This window comes from Salvelinus sp. IW2-2015, linkage group LG17 (assembly GCF_002910315.2).
Source record: "Salvelinus sp. IW2-2015 linkage group LG17, ASM291031v2, whole genome shotgun sequence".
In the NCBI taxonomy this organism is placed as follows: Eukaryota; Metazoa; Chordata; class Actinopteri; order Salmoniformes; family Salmonidae; genus Salvelinus; species Salvelinus sp. IW2-2015.
In genome coordinates this window covers 24,000,305-24,018,134 of record NC_036857.1, presented here as the reverse complement: position 1 = coordinate 24,018,134, position 17,830 = coordinate 24,000,305, and the positions used below count along the sequence as shown (strand labels likewise).

The 17,830-nt window shown below is 42.2% G+C and overlaps 1 protein-coding gene across 9 annotated transcripts in view; it reads left to right on the top strand.

Moving 5' to 3' along the window:
* The first annotated feature begins 4,405 nt into the window (after window positions 1–4,405).
* rca2.1 (regulator of complement activation group 2 gene 1) overlaps window positions 4,406–17,830 on the top strand; it is a 30,293-nt gene continuing 16,868 nt past the window's right edge. For 3 of the 9 annotated variants that reach the window (XM_070448001.1, XM_070448000.1, XM_070447997.1), the window contains exons 1-7: window positions 4,407–4,513; window positions 5,360–5,567; window positions 5,698–5,886; window positions 6,153–6,249; window positions 6,523–6,596; window positions 7,132–7,314; window positions 16,080–16,256. In XM_070448001.1, coding sequence (XP_070304102.1) covers window positions 5,489–5,567; window positions 5,698–5,886; window positions 6,153–6,249; window positions 6,523–6,596; window positions 7,132–7,314; window positions 16,080–16,256 — 799 coding nt within the window. In that variant the 5' untranslated portion in view covers window positions 4,407–4,513; window positions 5,360–5,488. Of the gene's footprint in view, window positions 4,514–4,936; window positions 4,956–5,142; window positions 5,204–5,359; window positions 5,568–5,697; window positions 5,887–6,152; window positions 6,250–6,522; window positions 6,597–7,131; window positions 7,315–16,079; window positions 16,257–17,830 lie in introns of those variants that run through there. The other 6 variants (XM_070448005.1, XM_070448003.1, XM_070448002.1 and 3 more) reach the window with 5 other exon arrangements.

Here is a 17,830-nt window from a genome sequence, read left to right as displayed (position 1 = left end):
TTAGAGCACGGATTATGCTTTTGGGTCCCAAGGCGCTACTTTGTCTCTAACTGATAATGAATGAGCGACATAAACCAAATATAAACTGATAATTGTGCACTTACCTACTAAAACTGTTGCTACACACCCTCTACTACGTTGTACAGTGCCCGAGTGGCGCAGTGGTCTAAGACACTGCATTGCAGTGCAAACTGTGCTGCTACAGATGCTGGTTCAATACCTGTGCCGGGTGTAACAGGAAGACCCATGAGGCGATGGTGGGCTTTTGGTTTCTCTCCCTCTAAAAACAGAAATAAATAAATAAACTGGCTTTATTTACAAATTAGTACCTATGTCTCACCCCATGTTCAAGAATAGCCTTTTTCTCGCTCACTTTAGGTTATTTGAAACTAAATCATCTCTAAAATATAGTTATTTTTTAAACAAGCCATAGAAAGTTGGTTGTAATTTCAGTTTAATCCACCAGAAAAGACAGAATAAATAATAAAACAAATATTGTGGTTAAAATCAAATATACTAATTGATAAAATGCCCCTTAGATATTAATTTAGAATCCTCCAATCCTCTAAATCTAATTATTGGCGGAGAGTCACGTCATCAATTTTTTTWAATTTTATAGATATACTGTAGGTCTACCGTAGGCGACATGAGTCTCACTAGTGTTGAGTAATGTGCTGTTAAAAGTGGTGTAGGTCTTATTTATTGTGTATGCAGATGTATGCAGCATTTGTGTGTTGGAGTCACTTTTAATTCTTAATTGACCTACCATTTCTATCATAGGCCACTGTAATCAATGGGGGCTCAGGGCGGTACATTCTGCTCATCTGATGAAGGTGCACATGGATCAGATTCAAACTTTGAAGACCGAGACCGAGTCATTGAAGGCAGACCATCAGAAAGAGAAACATTCTCCGAGGGCAGAGATACGGGCGACAGCTGATGCATTGGTCCAGAGCCAGGCGGTATCTGCGGAGAGTCACACGTCATTGGTGGAGAGTCAGGCGGCATTGGCGGAAAGTCAGGTGGAGAATGACGTGTTGAACAGGGCGAGGAATGAGATGTTGTCACAATCCATGCCAGGCACACCTGTGAGCTCTGGAACTCCACCTACAATAGGCAGAGTCAACATACCTGGCGGGTTCGTCAGGTCGTCGGTTCACCCTGACATTTCCATTCCTCTTCTGACAACAGAACTTGACCAACTGCTCACCAGGCACAGCAAGGACCGTTATGCTGTTCTGCTATTCCAAGGATGTGTACTTGTCAGACTGCACAGTAGCCTAATAAACAAATGCAGGCGGCTTCTATCTTCAAAATGCTTTAAATGCTTTATTATCCTCATGCAACCGCAAAGATGTCGGTTAAAGCATATACTAAAGCATATACTGTACAGTACTGTATTTCTTCAACAGCATCTTTATGCTTTCCTTAATAAATAATGATAAAAATACTCTTTCAAAATGCAGATGAATCCATAACGAATTACTTTGGGAATAAATATCACTGAATGACAGAAATAATGGAACAAAGTAGGCTAATGAAGGTAAACAAATTGTTGCTTACTGGAAAATACTCTTCAAAATGTATGGAAGAGACAGCATTCAGAGGTCAAGACAGCGCTGCTCTGAGACAAGCACGGGGACTGGTCTTGATAAATCAGTAACATTTTTATTTTCACTGAATCTCCATTTGGGTATTGGTTCATCTACAATTAGGGTGTGGAAATGTTAGGATTATTTTGCTCTTACTGTAGTACTGTAGCCTACTCCCGACGAGTCCTGATTTACAGCGCCATTATGGGCTATTAGCAGGAGCGTTGCTACAGATGCTGGTTCGATACCCGTGCCGGCCGTGACCGGGAGACCCATGAATCGACGGTGGGCTCTCTCCCTCTAGAAACAGAAATAAATTATTCAAAATAACAAACTGGTTTTATTTACAAATTAGTAACAATGTCTCACCCCATGTTCAAGAATGGCCATTTTCTCGCTCACTTTAGGTTATTTGAAAACAAAATAATCTCCAAAATATTGTTATTTTTAAAACAAAGAGACTATTATTATTATTATTAATTTATAATTATATAAAAGCCCCTTAGATATTCTCACAGATCAGATTTGCCTAAACGAAAAATGCCACTTAGATATTAATGTAGAATCCTCCAATCCTCTAAATCTAATTATTGGCTGAGTCACGTCATAAAAAATTTAAAAAATGATATACTGTAGGTCTACCGTAGGCGACATGAGTCTCACTAGTGTTGAGAAATGTGCTGTTAAAAGTGGTGTAGGTCTTATTTATTTAAAAAGCATATTGAAGTTAGAAGCAATAGGTTTGAAGCAATAGCCTTCCTGCTGTGGTCAACTATTTCAGCACCGTTTCACGCTGCTCTGAGACAAGCATGGGGACAGATCTTGATAAATCAATGCGATTTTTATTTTCACTGAATCTCCGATAAATTTCTTAAAAACAATCCCGTATACTATGTTCTTACAAAAAAAGGTTTAAAATTCTCCAGAACAGCCAATATTGAAGGCTATCAAATTCTTCTCAAAGATGCCCTCTGGTGGTCAAACTAGCACTAATGATAACAATTGCTGACAATTAAATAACATGTCATAGAATTCTGCGGCAGTCCGCAAGGTGTGCTGCAGTATGACGCAACTTTTAAAGGAAGAACCACTGTTGAACACAGAAATTGGTAAATAGAAAAGCACCAACATAAAATGTTCCATCACACATCATTGCACAATGCACACATGTTCGGCTATAAAAATAAATAAAGAGAGTTGCATACTCTATATATAAACTTCCAGTAATTTATTGGGTAAAGCACTAACGTTTCTGCATCACTGTGCTTGAACCAGGTAAAATAAACAATTTGTGCAACCAATGACAATATTGAGGGGTGTGTCAAAATTGGGGAGGCAGCGTAGCCTAGTGGTTAGAGCATTGGACTAGTTAACCGAAAGGTTGCAAGATCGAATCCTGAGCTGACAAGGTAAAGATCTGTTATTCTGCCCCTGAACAAGGCAGTTAACCCACTGTTTCTAGGCCGTCATTAAAAATAAGAATTTGTTCTTAACTGACTTTCCTAGTTAAATAAAGGTATAAGATATATATAAATGTGGTGGTCAAGAAGTGGTCTTGTGATGAAGGAACGTGCACCATTGAAAGGAGTGATTACCTGTGTAAAGGCAGGGGTGAAGCGGAAGATTCCCGGGGCCTATGATGCCCGCCGTCTGGTAAGACACAGACCCTGGTGGAGAGCGTGGTGAAACTGGACAGAGTGATAAGATAATGAATGAAATTTACTTCAGTAAGGTTGGCTTTGTAGCGGTCATGGTTATCAACTGTGGAATGGAAAACTGTACCGTAAGTCACAGAAAATAGGTGTTGTGGTGACAGCTGCAGAGAAGTACTTGCTATTACAACATTTAACCGAAGATTTTTTTTATAACAAAACCAAGATAGACAACAGCCTGTAATTTCAGTGGGCATAGTGGGCAGAACAAGCAAGGAGGTGGGCAAAGCCCACGAGCTAGCAAGAGCATATTGTCACGTTGTAGCATCATTTGCATATTTTCATAACAGATTGTAGTTTTGGGAACAGAAAACTGTATTGAAATCAAATGTTTAGTTGATGAGTAAATTAGCAGAATGTCGGCCAAAATCCATCTTGTTCCATCTCCCACTGCCGGCCACTGCTTCACATTTATACAGCCGTCTCATTGTACAGCTGTCTCATTGTTCTATCTGTGATTTAACTGCAGAAGAGCCACAGGGGGTATTGAATGGTAGTGTCCTGTCCTCCCAGGCCAGTGGTCTGCAGTGTCCTGTCCTCCCAGGCCAGTGGTCTGTGCAGTGTCCTGTCCTCCCCGGCCAGTGGTCTGTGCAGTGTCCTGTCCTCCCAGGCCAGTGGTCTGTGCAGTGTCCTGTCCTCCCAGGCCAGTGGTCTGGTTGCAGTGTGTCCTGTCCTCCCCGGCTAGTGGTCTGTTGCAAGTATCTTGTCCTCCCAGGCCAGTGGTCTGTGCAGTGTCCTGTCCTCCCAGGCCAGTGTCTGTGCAGTGTCCTGTCCTCCCAGGCTAGTGGTCTGAGCAGTATCCTGTCCTCCCAGGCCAGTGGTCTGTGCAGTGTCCTGTCCTCCCAGGCCAGTGGTCTGTGCAGTATCCTGTCCTCCCAGGCCTGTGGTCTGTGCAGTATCCTGTCCTCCCAGGCAAGTGGCCTGGTGTAGGATCAAATAGGGTCACAATAGTGGAATGGGGTGGTGGGCTTTTTAATGAGTGTAGGGTTAGTTGGTTGGGCATTCCCCCTCCTTTTCCATTGTTGTAGCGCAAAGTATGTTTTTTTTTACTCCAGTCCAGTTCGTGGCGGTAATGCAACATATTGGATGCCAACCGCCGTTAAACCTCACCAAAGAAGAAGAAAATGCGCAACACAAACATACATTGGCTACTGCTAGACAGGTTGACAGTTGGATTTTGAAGAAAGCATACAGACTTTGAACAATAAGGTAAGAGTTTTCCAAATACTATAGCTGATAATTATAGGAAATTATACAAGGGGTGGGTCTAATCCTGAATGCTGATTGGTTAAAAGCGCATTCCAGCCGGTGTCTATTCCACACGTTACCAATAAATCGATGACGTTAAAATGCCTCATCAACCCTACCAGGCAAATTATAAACTTGTTCTCCACTATAAAAAGCATCTAGACATTATCTCACATTTTATTTTAGACTAACATTTAGTTTTCATCTGAGGAGATTTGTATAAACTTCTTCTCAGGGCTAACACCCGTGCCAATATCCTACAAACAACGGTATATTTGGCATTATGACTTATTTGTTGAAGAAAGTGCCATGTACGCAAACACGGTAGTTAACTGATCCAGCTAACGTTAGCTAATTAGCCAGGCTAGATATCTCGCAGGTTCCACCCAGTACCAGCTAACGGGTGGGTATAATTTGTGGAACGTTCCAACAGGAAACTGTTCCAAAAACTACGTAAATAATAAGGATGCCAACAAACGCATACAAAGTAGCATGATCAATTCACCTCGCTAACTAGCTGCCGAATAGGCATCGACTCACCACGTAGCTTATTATTAATGTTTGTCCATAGGCTACCAGAGTGAGGACAGACATTTTTCGGAATAAACGTGGTGATTGAAAAACTCAACAAAATTGCCCGCTTTCTACCTGGTATTTTATACTGCCGCTATACAACTTTGTATGCGTTTGTTTGCAACCTTGTTATTTACGACGTTTTTGGAACGGATTCCTGTTGGAACGTTCCACAAATTATACCCACCCCCAGCTAACATTAACATAATGGTGTCTCTTTCCATGTCAACACAGTCTGATTACGACAAGTGGATTTTGCGAGAAGTTCATCCGTTTAGGTGGGGAACTTTACTCTACAGAACAAGCAAACCAACCAATCCAGGAAATCGTGTGTTGCTGCTTGTTACCGGAAAAGAAGACGTCATGCTGCCCTCAAAAGACATCTGTTGGTCCTTGATAATAGGGATGGTACAACTTGCCTACATGGTTCTTCCTGTTCAAGGTAGGGTCAACTAGAATCAGTTATATTTCTATGCAACTCACCCTGTCTACAGTCGGTGGTTTGAAGGTTTTGTCTCCTGCATTTGGCTGCCTTGGTCATTAACATGAACTCTTTCTTCCACATCTTTTAGCTCAAGAATGCTCCAAACCCATAGGAAAGCCCAACATGGTTTTGACAGACGCCTCCATCACCAAAGAGACATTCGGAGAGGGAACAAACGCAAATTTTGAGTGTGAAATTGGATATGTCAGTGCAGGAGGGTCTCGATCAGTCACCTGTACTGCAGGCGTTTGGAGTGAAGTGAAACTGACATGCAAAAGTAATTCCAATAATTATATTTATTATTGTGGTAAAAAGTTTATATATTCATTGCCCATCCATAAAACTCAGTGAAATACTAGCCTAAGCCTAGCCTGGAATCCGGACTTGTTTTGTGCAAAATATTCCACTCCTTGCCACTCCATGTCGTATGCCAATATGTTTGGCATATGAAATGGAGTGGCATTTTAGCACAAAACAAGTATTCCAAGCTAGCCTACATTTCCTCTGTACATGAGTCTGACTAGTTTTCTTCATGGTTTTCAGGAAGGTCATGTGGCCACCCAGGAGAAGTGACGAACGGCAAATATATTCTCGAAGGCGTAGAGTTCGGTGCCAGAGCTGCTGTTACCTGTGACACTGGGTCAGTGCAAGGCTATTTGCCTCCCCTTTCTCGCTCTCTCTTGTGCGTGCGCGCACTCATTCTTTAATTTGGCTCAACTGAGTACTTTAACATGTCAACTGTCATGTTTCACAAAGTTGACAATTTGCAGGCCTAATACTTTTTGTCCCTAAAAGCTAAAGGAAATGTTTGTAAAGCTTATGATAACATGATCAGTGAACAGTATGTTGTAACCCCTTGCTATCCCAAAACCAATGGTCCAAATACTGTCTCATATTGTGTAATCTTTCTCAGCTATACACTTGTGGGCAGCGGTGTAAGGAACTGTTTGGCCGAAGGCTGGGATGGCAGAGTTCCTGTATGTGAAGGTTAGTCAAGTGAACCCTGACCTGTTCACCGGACATGCTACCTGTCCCAGACCTGCTGTTTTCAACTCTCTAGAGACAACAGGAGCGGTAGAGATATTCTTAATGATCGGCTATGAAAAGCCAACTGACATTTACTCCTGAGGTGCTGACTTGCTGCACCCTCGACAACTACTGTGATTGTTATTATTTGACCATGCTGGTCATTTATGAACATTTGAACATCTTGGCCATGTTCTGTTATAATCTCCACCCGGGAACAGCCAGAAGAGGACTGGCCACCCCTCATAGCCTGGTTTCTTCCTAGGTTTTGTCCTTTCTAGGGAGTTTTTCCTAGCCACCGTGCTTCTACACCTGCATTGCTTGCTGTTTTGGGTTTTAGGCTGGGTTTCTGTACATCACTTTGAGATATCAGCTGATGTAAGAAGCGCTATATAAATACATTTGATTTGAAGTGAAAATAACAATAACTGTAACAGTTCTATGCTTGTGCCTAGATCAAAACTGTTCATAACTGCTGTTGTGTTCTACTCTGCAGTGGTGAAGTGTGGAAAGCCCCCCACCATTGTCAACGGTGGACCTGTTATCCCACCTGAAGACGAGTACAGCTATAGAAGTGTTGTGGAATATAGCTGTGAGAAGGAATTCACTCTGGTTGGAACTAAATCCATAGTCTGTGAAAAGGACGGAGAATTCCAGCCAGCTCCACCTGAGTGTAAAAGTACGTTGAAAGCTTGCCTTTGTACCCCCTTCTGTTTTAAACAGTCACAATTATGGTTGTTAACAAAACATAGAACTGTTCGTATGAACTGTTCACACTGATAAGATATTGTAATCAGATTACAGATACTTTTGAAAACTAGATTACTTCTTGGATTATTTGACTTCAGAAAGGATTCAACACCTTTCTGTTTTCAATGACATTCAATTCAGCTTTAAAAAACAGAGCAATTTTTAAGTTTGTTCCACCTGAGCGAGTCTGACCACAAGTCAGAGACCACTATGATGACACCCCAAATGCGTTGGGGTGTCATCATAGATGGATCCTTTGTCTACGTCTAATGCCTCGTAAAGAGAAAGTAATCAGATTACATTACTCCACCACACAATCATGAACACGGTCAGGGTCCAGATGACCTAATTTAAAAACATTTTTAAAATAGCAAAAATATCACTATCTAGCCTGATAAAAAAATAACATAAGCAGAGATGTGCGTGAGACATTTAAGTGATAATGCCTGAGAAGCCGGTGTTTGAAGAATGTGTTGGCACGGATGTTGTTCGTTTTCGTCGAGTGCCGGCAAACCGTGCCAATATATCCTCCAAACACCGGCGTCGAGGATATTATCACTTTTATACAACAAGTTACCAACATTTTCAAATAATGATTGACATATTTTCATAATTTTTTTAATTTTGATTAATTTATTCATACTATTTCATCTTTCCACAAGATATATTCCTGACCCAAATGTAGGATTGCTAGAGACGCAACCCAGTCATTCAGTCTTTTTATCTGTATCTATGGACGCGACCCAGTCGTTCGTTCTAAATGCCATACTGGCTGGCAATGGTCTTATCCCTTGCTTGCTAGCTAGCCAACTACGGCTAACTTAGCCACGTCAAAGTGGAGCCAGAATAACAGCAAAGCATTTGCATTTGTTTAACCTCTAACGAGCCTCTACCCCGGGTCCGGGATCACCCCCCATCCCCCCACACACTGATTAGCATAGCTAGCATAGCTTCACAAGTAGATAGTAGCATCTAAATATCATTAAATCACAAGTCCAAGACACCAGATGAAAGATACAGATCTTGTGAATAAAGCCACCATTTCAGATTTTTTAATTTTTACATGAAGACAAAATATGTAAATCTTTATTAGCAAACACGTTAAGCCAAATACACCACTTTTCTAACTCCACTAGTTTCTTACTACTTCAGGTGCTATCACCAATTCGGCTAACTAAAGATATGATAGCCACTAACCAAGAAGAAACCTCTTCAGATGACAGTCTGATAACATATTTATGGTATAGGATGGTTTTTGTTAGAAAAAAGTGCATATTTCAGGTAGAAATACAGTTTACAATTGCACGACCATCACAAGACGACTAAATTACTAGTAGAGCAACGTGTATGACCATTTACTCTTAATAAAAACATTTCATAAGAATAGACAAAGCATAGCAATGGAAAGACCCAGATTTGTGATTCCAGACAATATTTCAGATTTTCTAAGCGTTTTACAGCGAAAACACAAAAATCGATAAGTTAGCATACCACATGTGAAAACGTTACCAGAGCATCGATTCCAGCCAAAGGCGCTATAACGTAATCACCGCCAAATATATTAATTTTTTCACTAACCTTCTCAGAATTCTTCCGATGACACTCCTGTAACATCATTTTACAACATACATATACAGTTTGTTCGAAAATGTGCATATTTAGCCATACAAAACCGTGGTTATACAATGAAAATAGTAGCAACTCAAGCATCAAATGAGGGACGTCAGCTTCAGAGTGATCTAGTTTAATCGAAAGCTAATCATATACTTGACTAAAAAATACAGGTTGACAGGATCGAAAGACAAATTATTCTTAATGCAACCGCTGACTTACATTTTTTAAATTATCCTTACTTTTCAATACAGGTTCGCCAAGTGACGCGATAACCAAACAAAATGGCGAAATATGCGTTAAAATATTCGACAGAACAACGATTTATCATATTAAATATGCTTACTTTGAGCTGTTCTTCCATCAGATTCTTGGGCAATGTATCCTTTCTATGTTGTAATCTTCTTTTGGTCGATAGATGTCCTCTGTCCTTCGAAATATCCACTAACGATCGAACGGGACCCCAAAAACGTGTCCAAAGTTTGTGGTGCACAACAAAGAAATCCTCAAAATCGCACTAAACGGATATAATTGCTATAAAACGGTTCAAATTAACTACATTATGATGTTTTTAACAACTATAACGACTAAAAACATGACCGGAGAAATATTACTCTCTAAACAACGATTTGGAAGGAGGCATCTGATGCCATCTTGCGCACGACGCATGCAGGAAGAGAGCGGTACTTCTACGTTTCGTGTTTATAGTGGCTGTGATTGTGCAATCGACTCCATTCAAAACGTGATGACGTACGACACCCAGAGGAAGACGTAGGCAGTGTCGGTTTCTTCATAGCATTCACTGTCGCCTTAAAAACAGACTCCAGATCAGGGTAAAAATTTCTGAAATCTGACCCCTGTCATGAAAAGTGCTGTAGATATTGTTCTGTACACTCAAGACAAAATTCCACGGCTCTATAGAAACAGAAGTGTTTTCTATCCAATAATAACAATAATATGCATATTGTACGATCAAGAATTTAGCACGAGGCAGTTTAATTGGAGACCCAAATATGCTAATGCAGAACACCCCCTATAGTTCCAAGAGTTAAGCTTTTTCTAGTTAGCTTTATTTGGATACATCTATAACAATGAGCTTGTCAGGACACTGAAGAAAGACAATCCATGACATTAATTTGAGGTGATTTTAATAAGCAAAACCATACTCTTTGTGTTATCCACCACAGCTGACATAGCTATAGCTACTTATTCGTACCGTATGTTCACATTTATCCTGTACATTCACCTGGATGGTTAAAATATCTGTCGGAGTCTGTGCTACTACTTCTGCTGCCTTGCTTCAGTCTTTTGGGTGTTGATGGTGCTGCAGTATTCTCTTTGTTTTCGGCCAGGATGTTGCTCGAGTGTTTTCTGTCTGTYGGTGAGGGAYGCCAGTAGCTATGGAGCAAACCTTCGCACCGATGYCCACTCACTGACATAATCTCCCTCGCTTCTAAACCAGCATTGGCCAGTTTCTGGACTGTCGTGGTCCTGATGCTGTGATTTGTGTATGTAGTTGTTCCYGCTGCCCTGCAGATCTTGGGTAGAAGTGCTGCCAGATAGTTCACGCCCATCGGCTCTGACATGTACCAGATCGAGTCCCCGATACACCCTCCTCTCCTTGGGTGGAGATAAAATACAATACATGCGTTATCCAGGCATTTCGATAAATATTTCTCCAGTCATGCCACCGGGCGTAGTGGGTTCCCTGGCTGCTCGAACAAGAATCCCCTCTTGGACTCCCAGCCCCTCTCCCTTGAGTCCAGATGATTGTTTGTGGCCTCGTTATATGCGAGGGTTGTGTATCTGAGAGAGAGAATGCGTTATTGTTTTCCAGTAGCCTAATTACGAGTGCAGCTTAGAATTAACCCAAACAGACTATCAACAACATACCGTTCTCGTCTGTTTTCACGAGGAATGAGTTGGGCTTTAGTTGTCTGTTTTCCTCTTCGACCTCAGATGTAACTGGAGGTCGAACCACACTTTTTGGACCAAACCCCCTGGTGTACCGGGATTCAGAGCCTGGAAGTTTTGGAAAAGGGCCATGTCCTTATCGGTGTTTTGAGGGTAGCTGTTTTGATATTTTCCTTGCAAATTTTATTCGTCACATGCGCCGAATTCAACAGGTGTAGACCTTACAGTGAAATGCTTACTTATGTCTTGTCTTGACTATCATTAAATGTGAAGACTGTTATTTTATCAAATCAGTTTTCTATGTGTAATTATTATTACGTGATTAATCTGATCAGAAACTTTAATCAACTAGGAAGTCGGGGAACCACGGGAAATTGTTTAGTCCTCATATCGACTCTTCAGATATTTTCATATCTTATCGAGTACAGTCTTCTATTAATGATTATTAATCTTTACCTTCCATCAGTCTCATTCCAAACGTTGTAAAATTCTTGGTTATGTGCACGAACCCTAGTGTAAATTATGAATCAACGATATACAAATTGGCTTATTTATTTACTAACTAAATAATCACAGAAATACATAAACGCACACAATTAGTTCATACATCGTGTTGCTACATGGTACAAAGAAAAGTCCCTAGCGGGCGAAACCAATATGATGGCTTGGTAAACAAATAATAGGGGCAGTGTGGCAGTGTGGCAGTTCAAGAGCGGGAAACTCATAGAGGATTACTACACTCATAGAAATTGCTAATACTTTACATGAAGGATGACCGCTCATTCGAAAATAAATTGCAATTGACATATTTACACGTATTTCTTGCTGTCTCTCTCTGTGGTCGCCGGTCCGTCTGCTGGAGAGAGTCGACAAAAGTCTCTGCTTGTGTTTCCCCGAAAATTGGTTTGTCTTTTGTGGTTGTAGGTGGTTAGAATGGATACTTTAGAGTACCGTTCATAAATGATCTCATAGATAGATGCTTCGGCGGTTGTCAGTATTCTCGTTCTAGACTTGCGTCATTTTTAGCAGCAGACTAGTAATTATACGTCTAAAATTTGCTCTTATTCTGTAGGGATCGATAGTCTCAGAGTTTAACCGTTTCTAGCCGTGTAGCCAATGCTTCACATGGTATAGTCTTGTCCTTTGGTAGAGTTGTAGTTTAAACCACTTCACACACCAGCATCACCTGGCATGATTTGGTCTTAGAAATTCAACCATTTGCAACTTACACCGGGGTTTCCGTGGTCTGGTGTGAATTTCATCAGTAGTGGGTTTTATACATTTTAGTAGAAAAGTGTGGTTCCGTGACGCCGACGTAATGTCTATGCTCACGTGGGCCATGATCTACACCCAGAAAGGGCCACGTCATGACTCTTACAAGCCCTTAACACGTTTCTTAACTTTGTTGGTTAAGTAGAAAAATAAAAGTAACAAATAAATAAACAGTAGCAGTAAAATAACAATAGCAAGGGGGTACCAGTACAAAGTCAATGTGCGCGGGCACCGGTTAGTCGAGGTAATTGAGATATGTACATGTAGGTAAAGTGACCATGCCAAGATAATAAACAGAGTAGCAGCAGCGTAAAGAGGTCTGGGTAGCCCTTTGATTAGCTGTTCAGGAGTCTTATGGCTTGGGGGTAGAAGCTGTTAAGAAGCCTCTTGGACCTAGACTTGGCGYTCAGGTACCSCTTGCCATGAGAGAACAGTCTATGACTAGGGTGGCTGCCGTCTATGAACATTTTTTAGGGCCTTCCTCTGACACCGCCTTGTATAGAGGTCCTGGATGGCAGGAAGCTTGGCCCCAGTGATGTACTGGCGGTACGCACTACCTTCTATTGTACCTTGCGGTTGGAGGCCGAGCAGTTGCCATACCAGGCAGTGATGCAACCGGTCAGGATGCTCTCGATGGTGCAGCTGCAGAACCTTTTGGGGATTTGAGGATCCATGCCAAAACTTTTCAGTCTCCTGAGGGGGAATAGGCTTTGTCGTGCCCTCTTCACGACTGTCTTGTTGTTCTTGGGCCATGTTCGTTTTTTTAGTGATGTGGACACCAAGGAACTTGAAGCTCTCAACCAGCTTCACTGCAGCCCCGTCGATGAGAATGGGGGCGTGCACGGTCCTCCTTTTTCCTGTAGTCCACAATCATCTCCTTAGTCTTGATCACGTTGAGGGAGAGGTTGTTGTCCTAGCACCACACGGCCAGGTCTCTGACCTCCCTATAGGCTGTCTCATCGTTATTGGTGATCAGGCCTACCACTGTCATCAGCAAACGTGATGATGGTGTTGGAGTCGTGCCTGCCATGCAGTCATGAGTGAACAGGGAGTACAGAGGGGACTGAGCACGCAYCCCTGAGGGGCCCCGTTTTGAGGATCAGCATGGCGRATGTGTTGTTACCTACCCTTACCACCTAGGGGCAGCCTGTCAGGAAGTCCAGGATCCAGTTGCAGAGGGAGGTGTTTAGTCCCAGGGTCCTTAGCTTAGAGCTATGAGGGCACTATGGTGTTGAACGCTGAGCTGTAGTCAATGAATAGCATTCTCACGTRGGTGTTCTTTTTGTCCAGGTGGGAAAAGGCAGTGTGGAGTGCAATTRAGATTGCGTCATCTGTGGATCTGTTGGGGTGGTATGCAAATTGGAGTGGGTCTAGGGTTTCTGGGATAATGGTGTTGTGAGCCATGATCAGCYTTTTAAAGCACTTCATGGCTACAGACGTGAGTGCTACGGGTCGGGAGTCATTTATGCAGGTTAACTTAGTGTTCTTGGGCACAGGGACTATTGTGGTCTGCTTGAAACATGTTGGTATTACAGACTCCGTCAGGGACAGGTTGAAAATGTCAGTGAAGACACTTATTTCTTATTTAACCTTTATTTAACTAGGCAAGTCAGTTAAGAACAAATTCTTATTTTCAATGACGGCCTACACTGGCCAAACCCCCGGACGAATCTGGGCAAATTGGGCGCCGCCCTATCTCAATCACGGCCGGTTGTGATACAGCCTGGATTAAAACCAGGGTGTCTGTAGTGAAGCCTCAAGCACTGGGATGCAGTGTCTTAGACCGCTGCACCACTCGGGAGCAACTTGCCAGTTGGTCAGCGCATGCTCGCAGTACACGTCCTGGTAATCCATCTGGCCCTGCAGCCTTGTGAATGTTGACCTGTTTAAAAGGTCTTACTCACATCAGCTACGGAGAGAGTGATCACACAGTGGTCCGGAACAGCTGATGCTCTCATGCATCCTTCAGTTTTACTTGTCTTGAAGCGAGTATAGAAGTCATTTAGCTCGTCTGGTAGGCTCGTGTCACTGGGCAGCTCGCGGCTGTGCTTCCCTTTGTAGTCTGTAATAGTTTGCAAGCCCTGCCACTTCCGACGAGCATCGGAGCCGGTGTAGTACGACTCAATCTTAGTCCTGAATTGACACTTTGCCTGTTTGATGGTTCGTCGCAGGGTATAGCAGGATTTCTTATAAGCTTCCGGGATAGTGGCCCGTTCATTGAAAGCGGCAGCTCTACCCTTTAGTTCAGTACGGATGTTGCCTGTAATCCATGGCTTCTGGTTGGGGTATGTACGTACAGTCACTGTGGGGATGACATCATCGATGCACTTATTGATGAAGCCAGTGAATGGCATTGGAAGAATCCCGGAACATATTCCAGTCTGTGCTAGCAAAACAGTCCTGTAGCTTAGCATCTGCTTCATCTGACCACTTCCTTATTGACCGAGTCACTGGTGCTTTAGTTTTTGTTTGTAAGCAGGAATCAGGAGGATAGAATTTTGGTCAGATCTCCCTCGCCAAATGGAGGGCAAGGGAGAGCTTTGTACGTGTCTCTGTGTGTGGAGGTGGTCTGTAGTTATAGGTGGTTAAGGTGGTCTATATATATATATATATATCTCCCCTCTGGTTGCACATTTAACATGCTGATAGAAATTAGGTAAAACAGTTTTGAGTTTCCCTGCATTAAAGTCCCCGGCCACTAGGAGAGCCGTCGCAGGATGATTTTTTTCCTGTTTGCTTATGGCCGTGTACAGCTCATTGAGTGCGGTCTTAGTGCCAGTATCGGTTTGTGGTGGTATGTAGACAGCTATGAAAAATACACAAACTCTCTTGGTAAATAGTGTAGTCTACAGCTTATGAGAGACTCTACCTCAGGTGAGCAAAACCTTGAGACTTCCTTAGAATTCGTGCTTCAGCTGTTGTTTACAAATATACATGGACTGCCACCCCTTGTCTTACCAAAGGCCACTGTTCTRYCCTGCCGAAAAAGCTTAAAACCCCCCAGCTGTATGTTTATTAATGTCGTCGTTCAGCCACGACTCGGTGAAACATAAGATATTACAGTTTTTAATGTCCTGTTGGTAGGATATACGTGATCGTAGTTTGTCTATTTTATTATTGATTGGTTGTACGTTGGCTAATAGGACCGATGGTAAAGTTAGATTACCCTCTCAGTGACGGATCCTAACAAGCCACCCGGATCTGCGTCCACGATACCTCTGTCTCTTTCTCCTGCGAATTACAGGGATAAGGGCCTTGTCTGAAGTAAATTGAAGAAAAAGTATTCCCCCAGTATGGGGTGAGTAATCACTGTCCTGATATCTAGAAGCTCTTTTCGGTCATAAGACACGGTGGCAGAAACGTCATCAACAAAATAACTTACAAATAACGCAAAAAAAACATGCACAATTGGTTACGGGATCGTAAAACGGCAGCCATCTCCTTCCGCGCCATTATTYATACATTTCCTGGCAGGGTTGATGAGACAGTGGATTGCGCAGTGAGATGGAACATAGTAAATAGGCATTTCAACGTCATAGATTTAGCAGGTGGTATCTTGTGAAATACACAGGCTGGAATGCAGTTTTATCCAATCAGCATTCAGGATTAGACCCACCTGTTGTATAAACATACAACACAGGCTAATAGAGCAGTCTAAAACATGGTTTATGTGTACTGTGGGCCTATACTTAAAAACCATGATGCAACATTGAGCTCAGAATAGGTGTGTAACAAACTAGCTTATTTATTGAAGGCCTAGTTCCAGAATTCATAAATAAATGGTTATAGCAAAATTGTGATAATATTGCCTTCAAATAGCCTTAAACTAATGAGGAACTTGGGCCCACCTTGTTCACAACAGTAGCTAATGAAATTGCTCTTTGTTTACATCTGCAGTGGTTTCATGTCCTGCTCCTGTTGTTGAGAATGGCGTTAGGATTGAAGGTCGTTCGCCCCCCTACAAGCACAAGTCTTTTGTGACGTATAAGTGCAACGATGGATATGAGATGACGGGAGAGGCCAGTCTGACATGTGAAATAGAAGGCTGGTCAGCTTCTATTCCCACATGCAAAGGTAAGACTTGTTTCGGTGTTTGTTATTTAACACACTTTAGCCTATATTTTAACTTAGATATTTTGTGCGTCATTTGGTGTTTAGGACCAGAAGACCAATATGTCAGCAAACTGACTTTTTGAATTGACCCTATCTTATATAAACATATTGAGACTATTTTGATAAGACATTATGGTATGTGTGGTAGGCCTAGTCTTCATGTTAATCATTATTTTTCACCATATGCATGCCTGTGCATAGCAACCTCAGGTAATTATTTTCCCTGACTGCATTAGTTTGGATTTGGTCATTGTGATTTCCATTTATTATTTCCTTCTTGTCCATTCCTTGCTACTCGCCTGCATGCTTTTTAGGGCTGACCCCAGTTATTCGACTGGTTGATTGTCTGGTCAATAATGGGCTGTTGGTCGACCAAGATTGTTTTTTATTTTGTTTGGGCAGTAAAATAAAGGTATTTATTTTATACGGCACACAAGACACCGGTCTTATTCACGCCCATCTCAGTGAACGAATCTATTGCGGAGGCCGAGACAAATCCATTGCAGAGGTCGCAGGGATGGCACAGTCCAAGAAGTCCATTGTGCAGCCACACTCCCCGTCTCCCTCCAGAATGCGCACTCTCTCTTCACATCAAACAGCAAGCAAACAGTCTGTTTTTACATCCATTGAGAATGACAATAGTTCCTCAATGTATTTGAAAAATATTTCCAGCTCTCTCCCTTTTGAGAACCACTCAGTGTGAAAGGGAAAAATGTTATGCTCTGATCGAGTGGAAACCCCCTGGTGTACCGGCATTCAGAGCCTGGAAGTTTTGGAGCAGGGGCATGTCCTTATCGGTGTTTTGAGGGTAGCTGTTTTGATATTTTCCTTGCTGCCTTAGTTGTTTGATTTTGCCCAGAAATACATGGTTAAAATGGTAAATTCAGTGTCCTTCATAAGGCACCAGCTGCGACTGATGGGTGGGTCATTTAGAAACCGGTTGAGCCCAYTACGGAGTGCCAGGTAGCTACTTATGCTGTACTGCTCACCCTTCCCATTTCGTACATTTCCATAAAACTGTCGGARAAGGATGTTAAACTCTTCCTTAGTGACAGTTTTGAAGTCAACAACTTTTTTCTTCTCTGCTAGCCAGCCCTCGAAGCAACGCACAGCCCAGTTTGTATTCTTAACTGTTTTTTTCCCGTTGCAGCTTTTCTCTTGGTCTATTCAATGCAGTATCCCCCAAATCTGCATGCCTGGGTATTTTTGCCATCTCTTTTTCCGATTAATCAATAGTCTTGTCGACAAAAATATCCAAAAAGGTTCCACTCATCCATTTTAGTTTTGGCAGCAAAGTATCGATTTAGCCAGTCAACTGAAAGTTTTGCATGTTGCTATGACAACCAGCTCAAATAGCTGTCTGTCTCATTCGGACACGTTCACTTTATATGGGACAATGGAGATCGCAATTCARTATTGAGAAGGTTGGAGAGACAGACGGTAAGGTTTATACATCTCTGCTGTTGAAAACCAAATGCTAGTCTAAAAGAAATGGGAGATAATGTCTAGATGCTTTTTAAGTTTATAAATCAAAT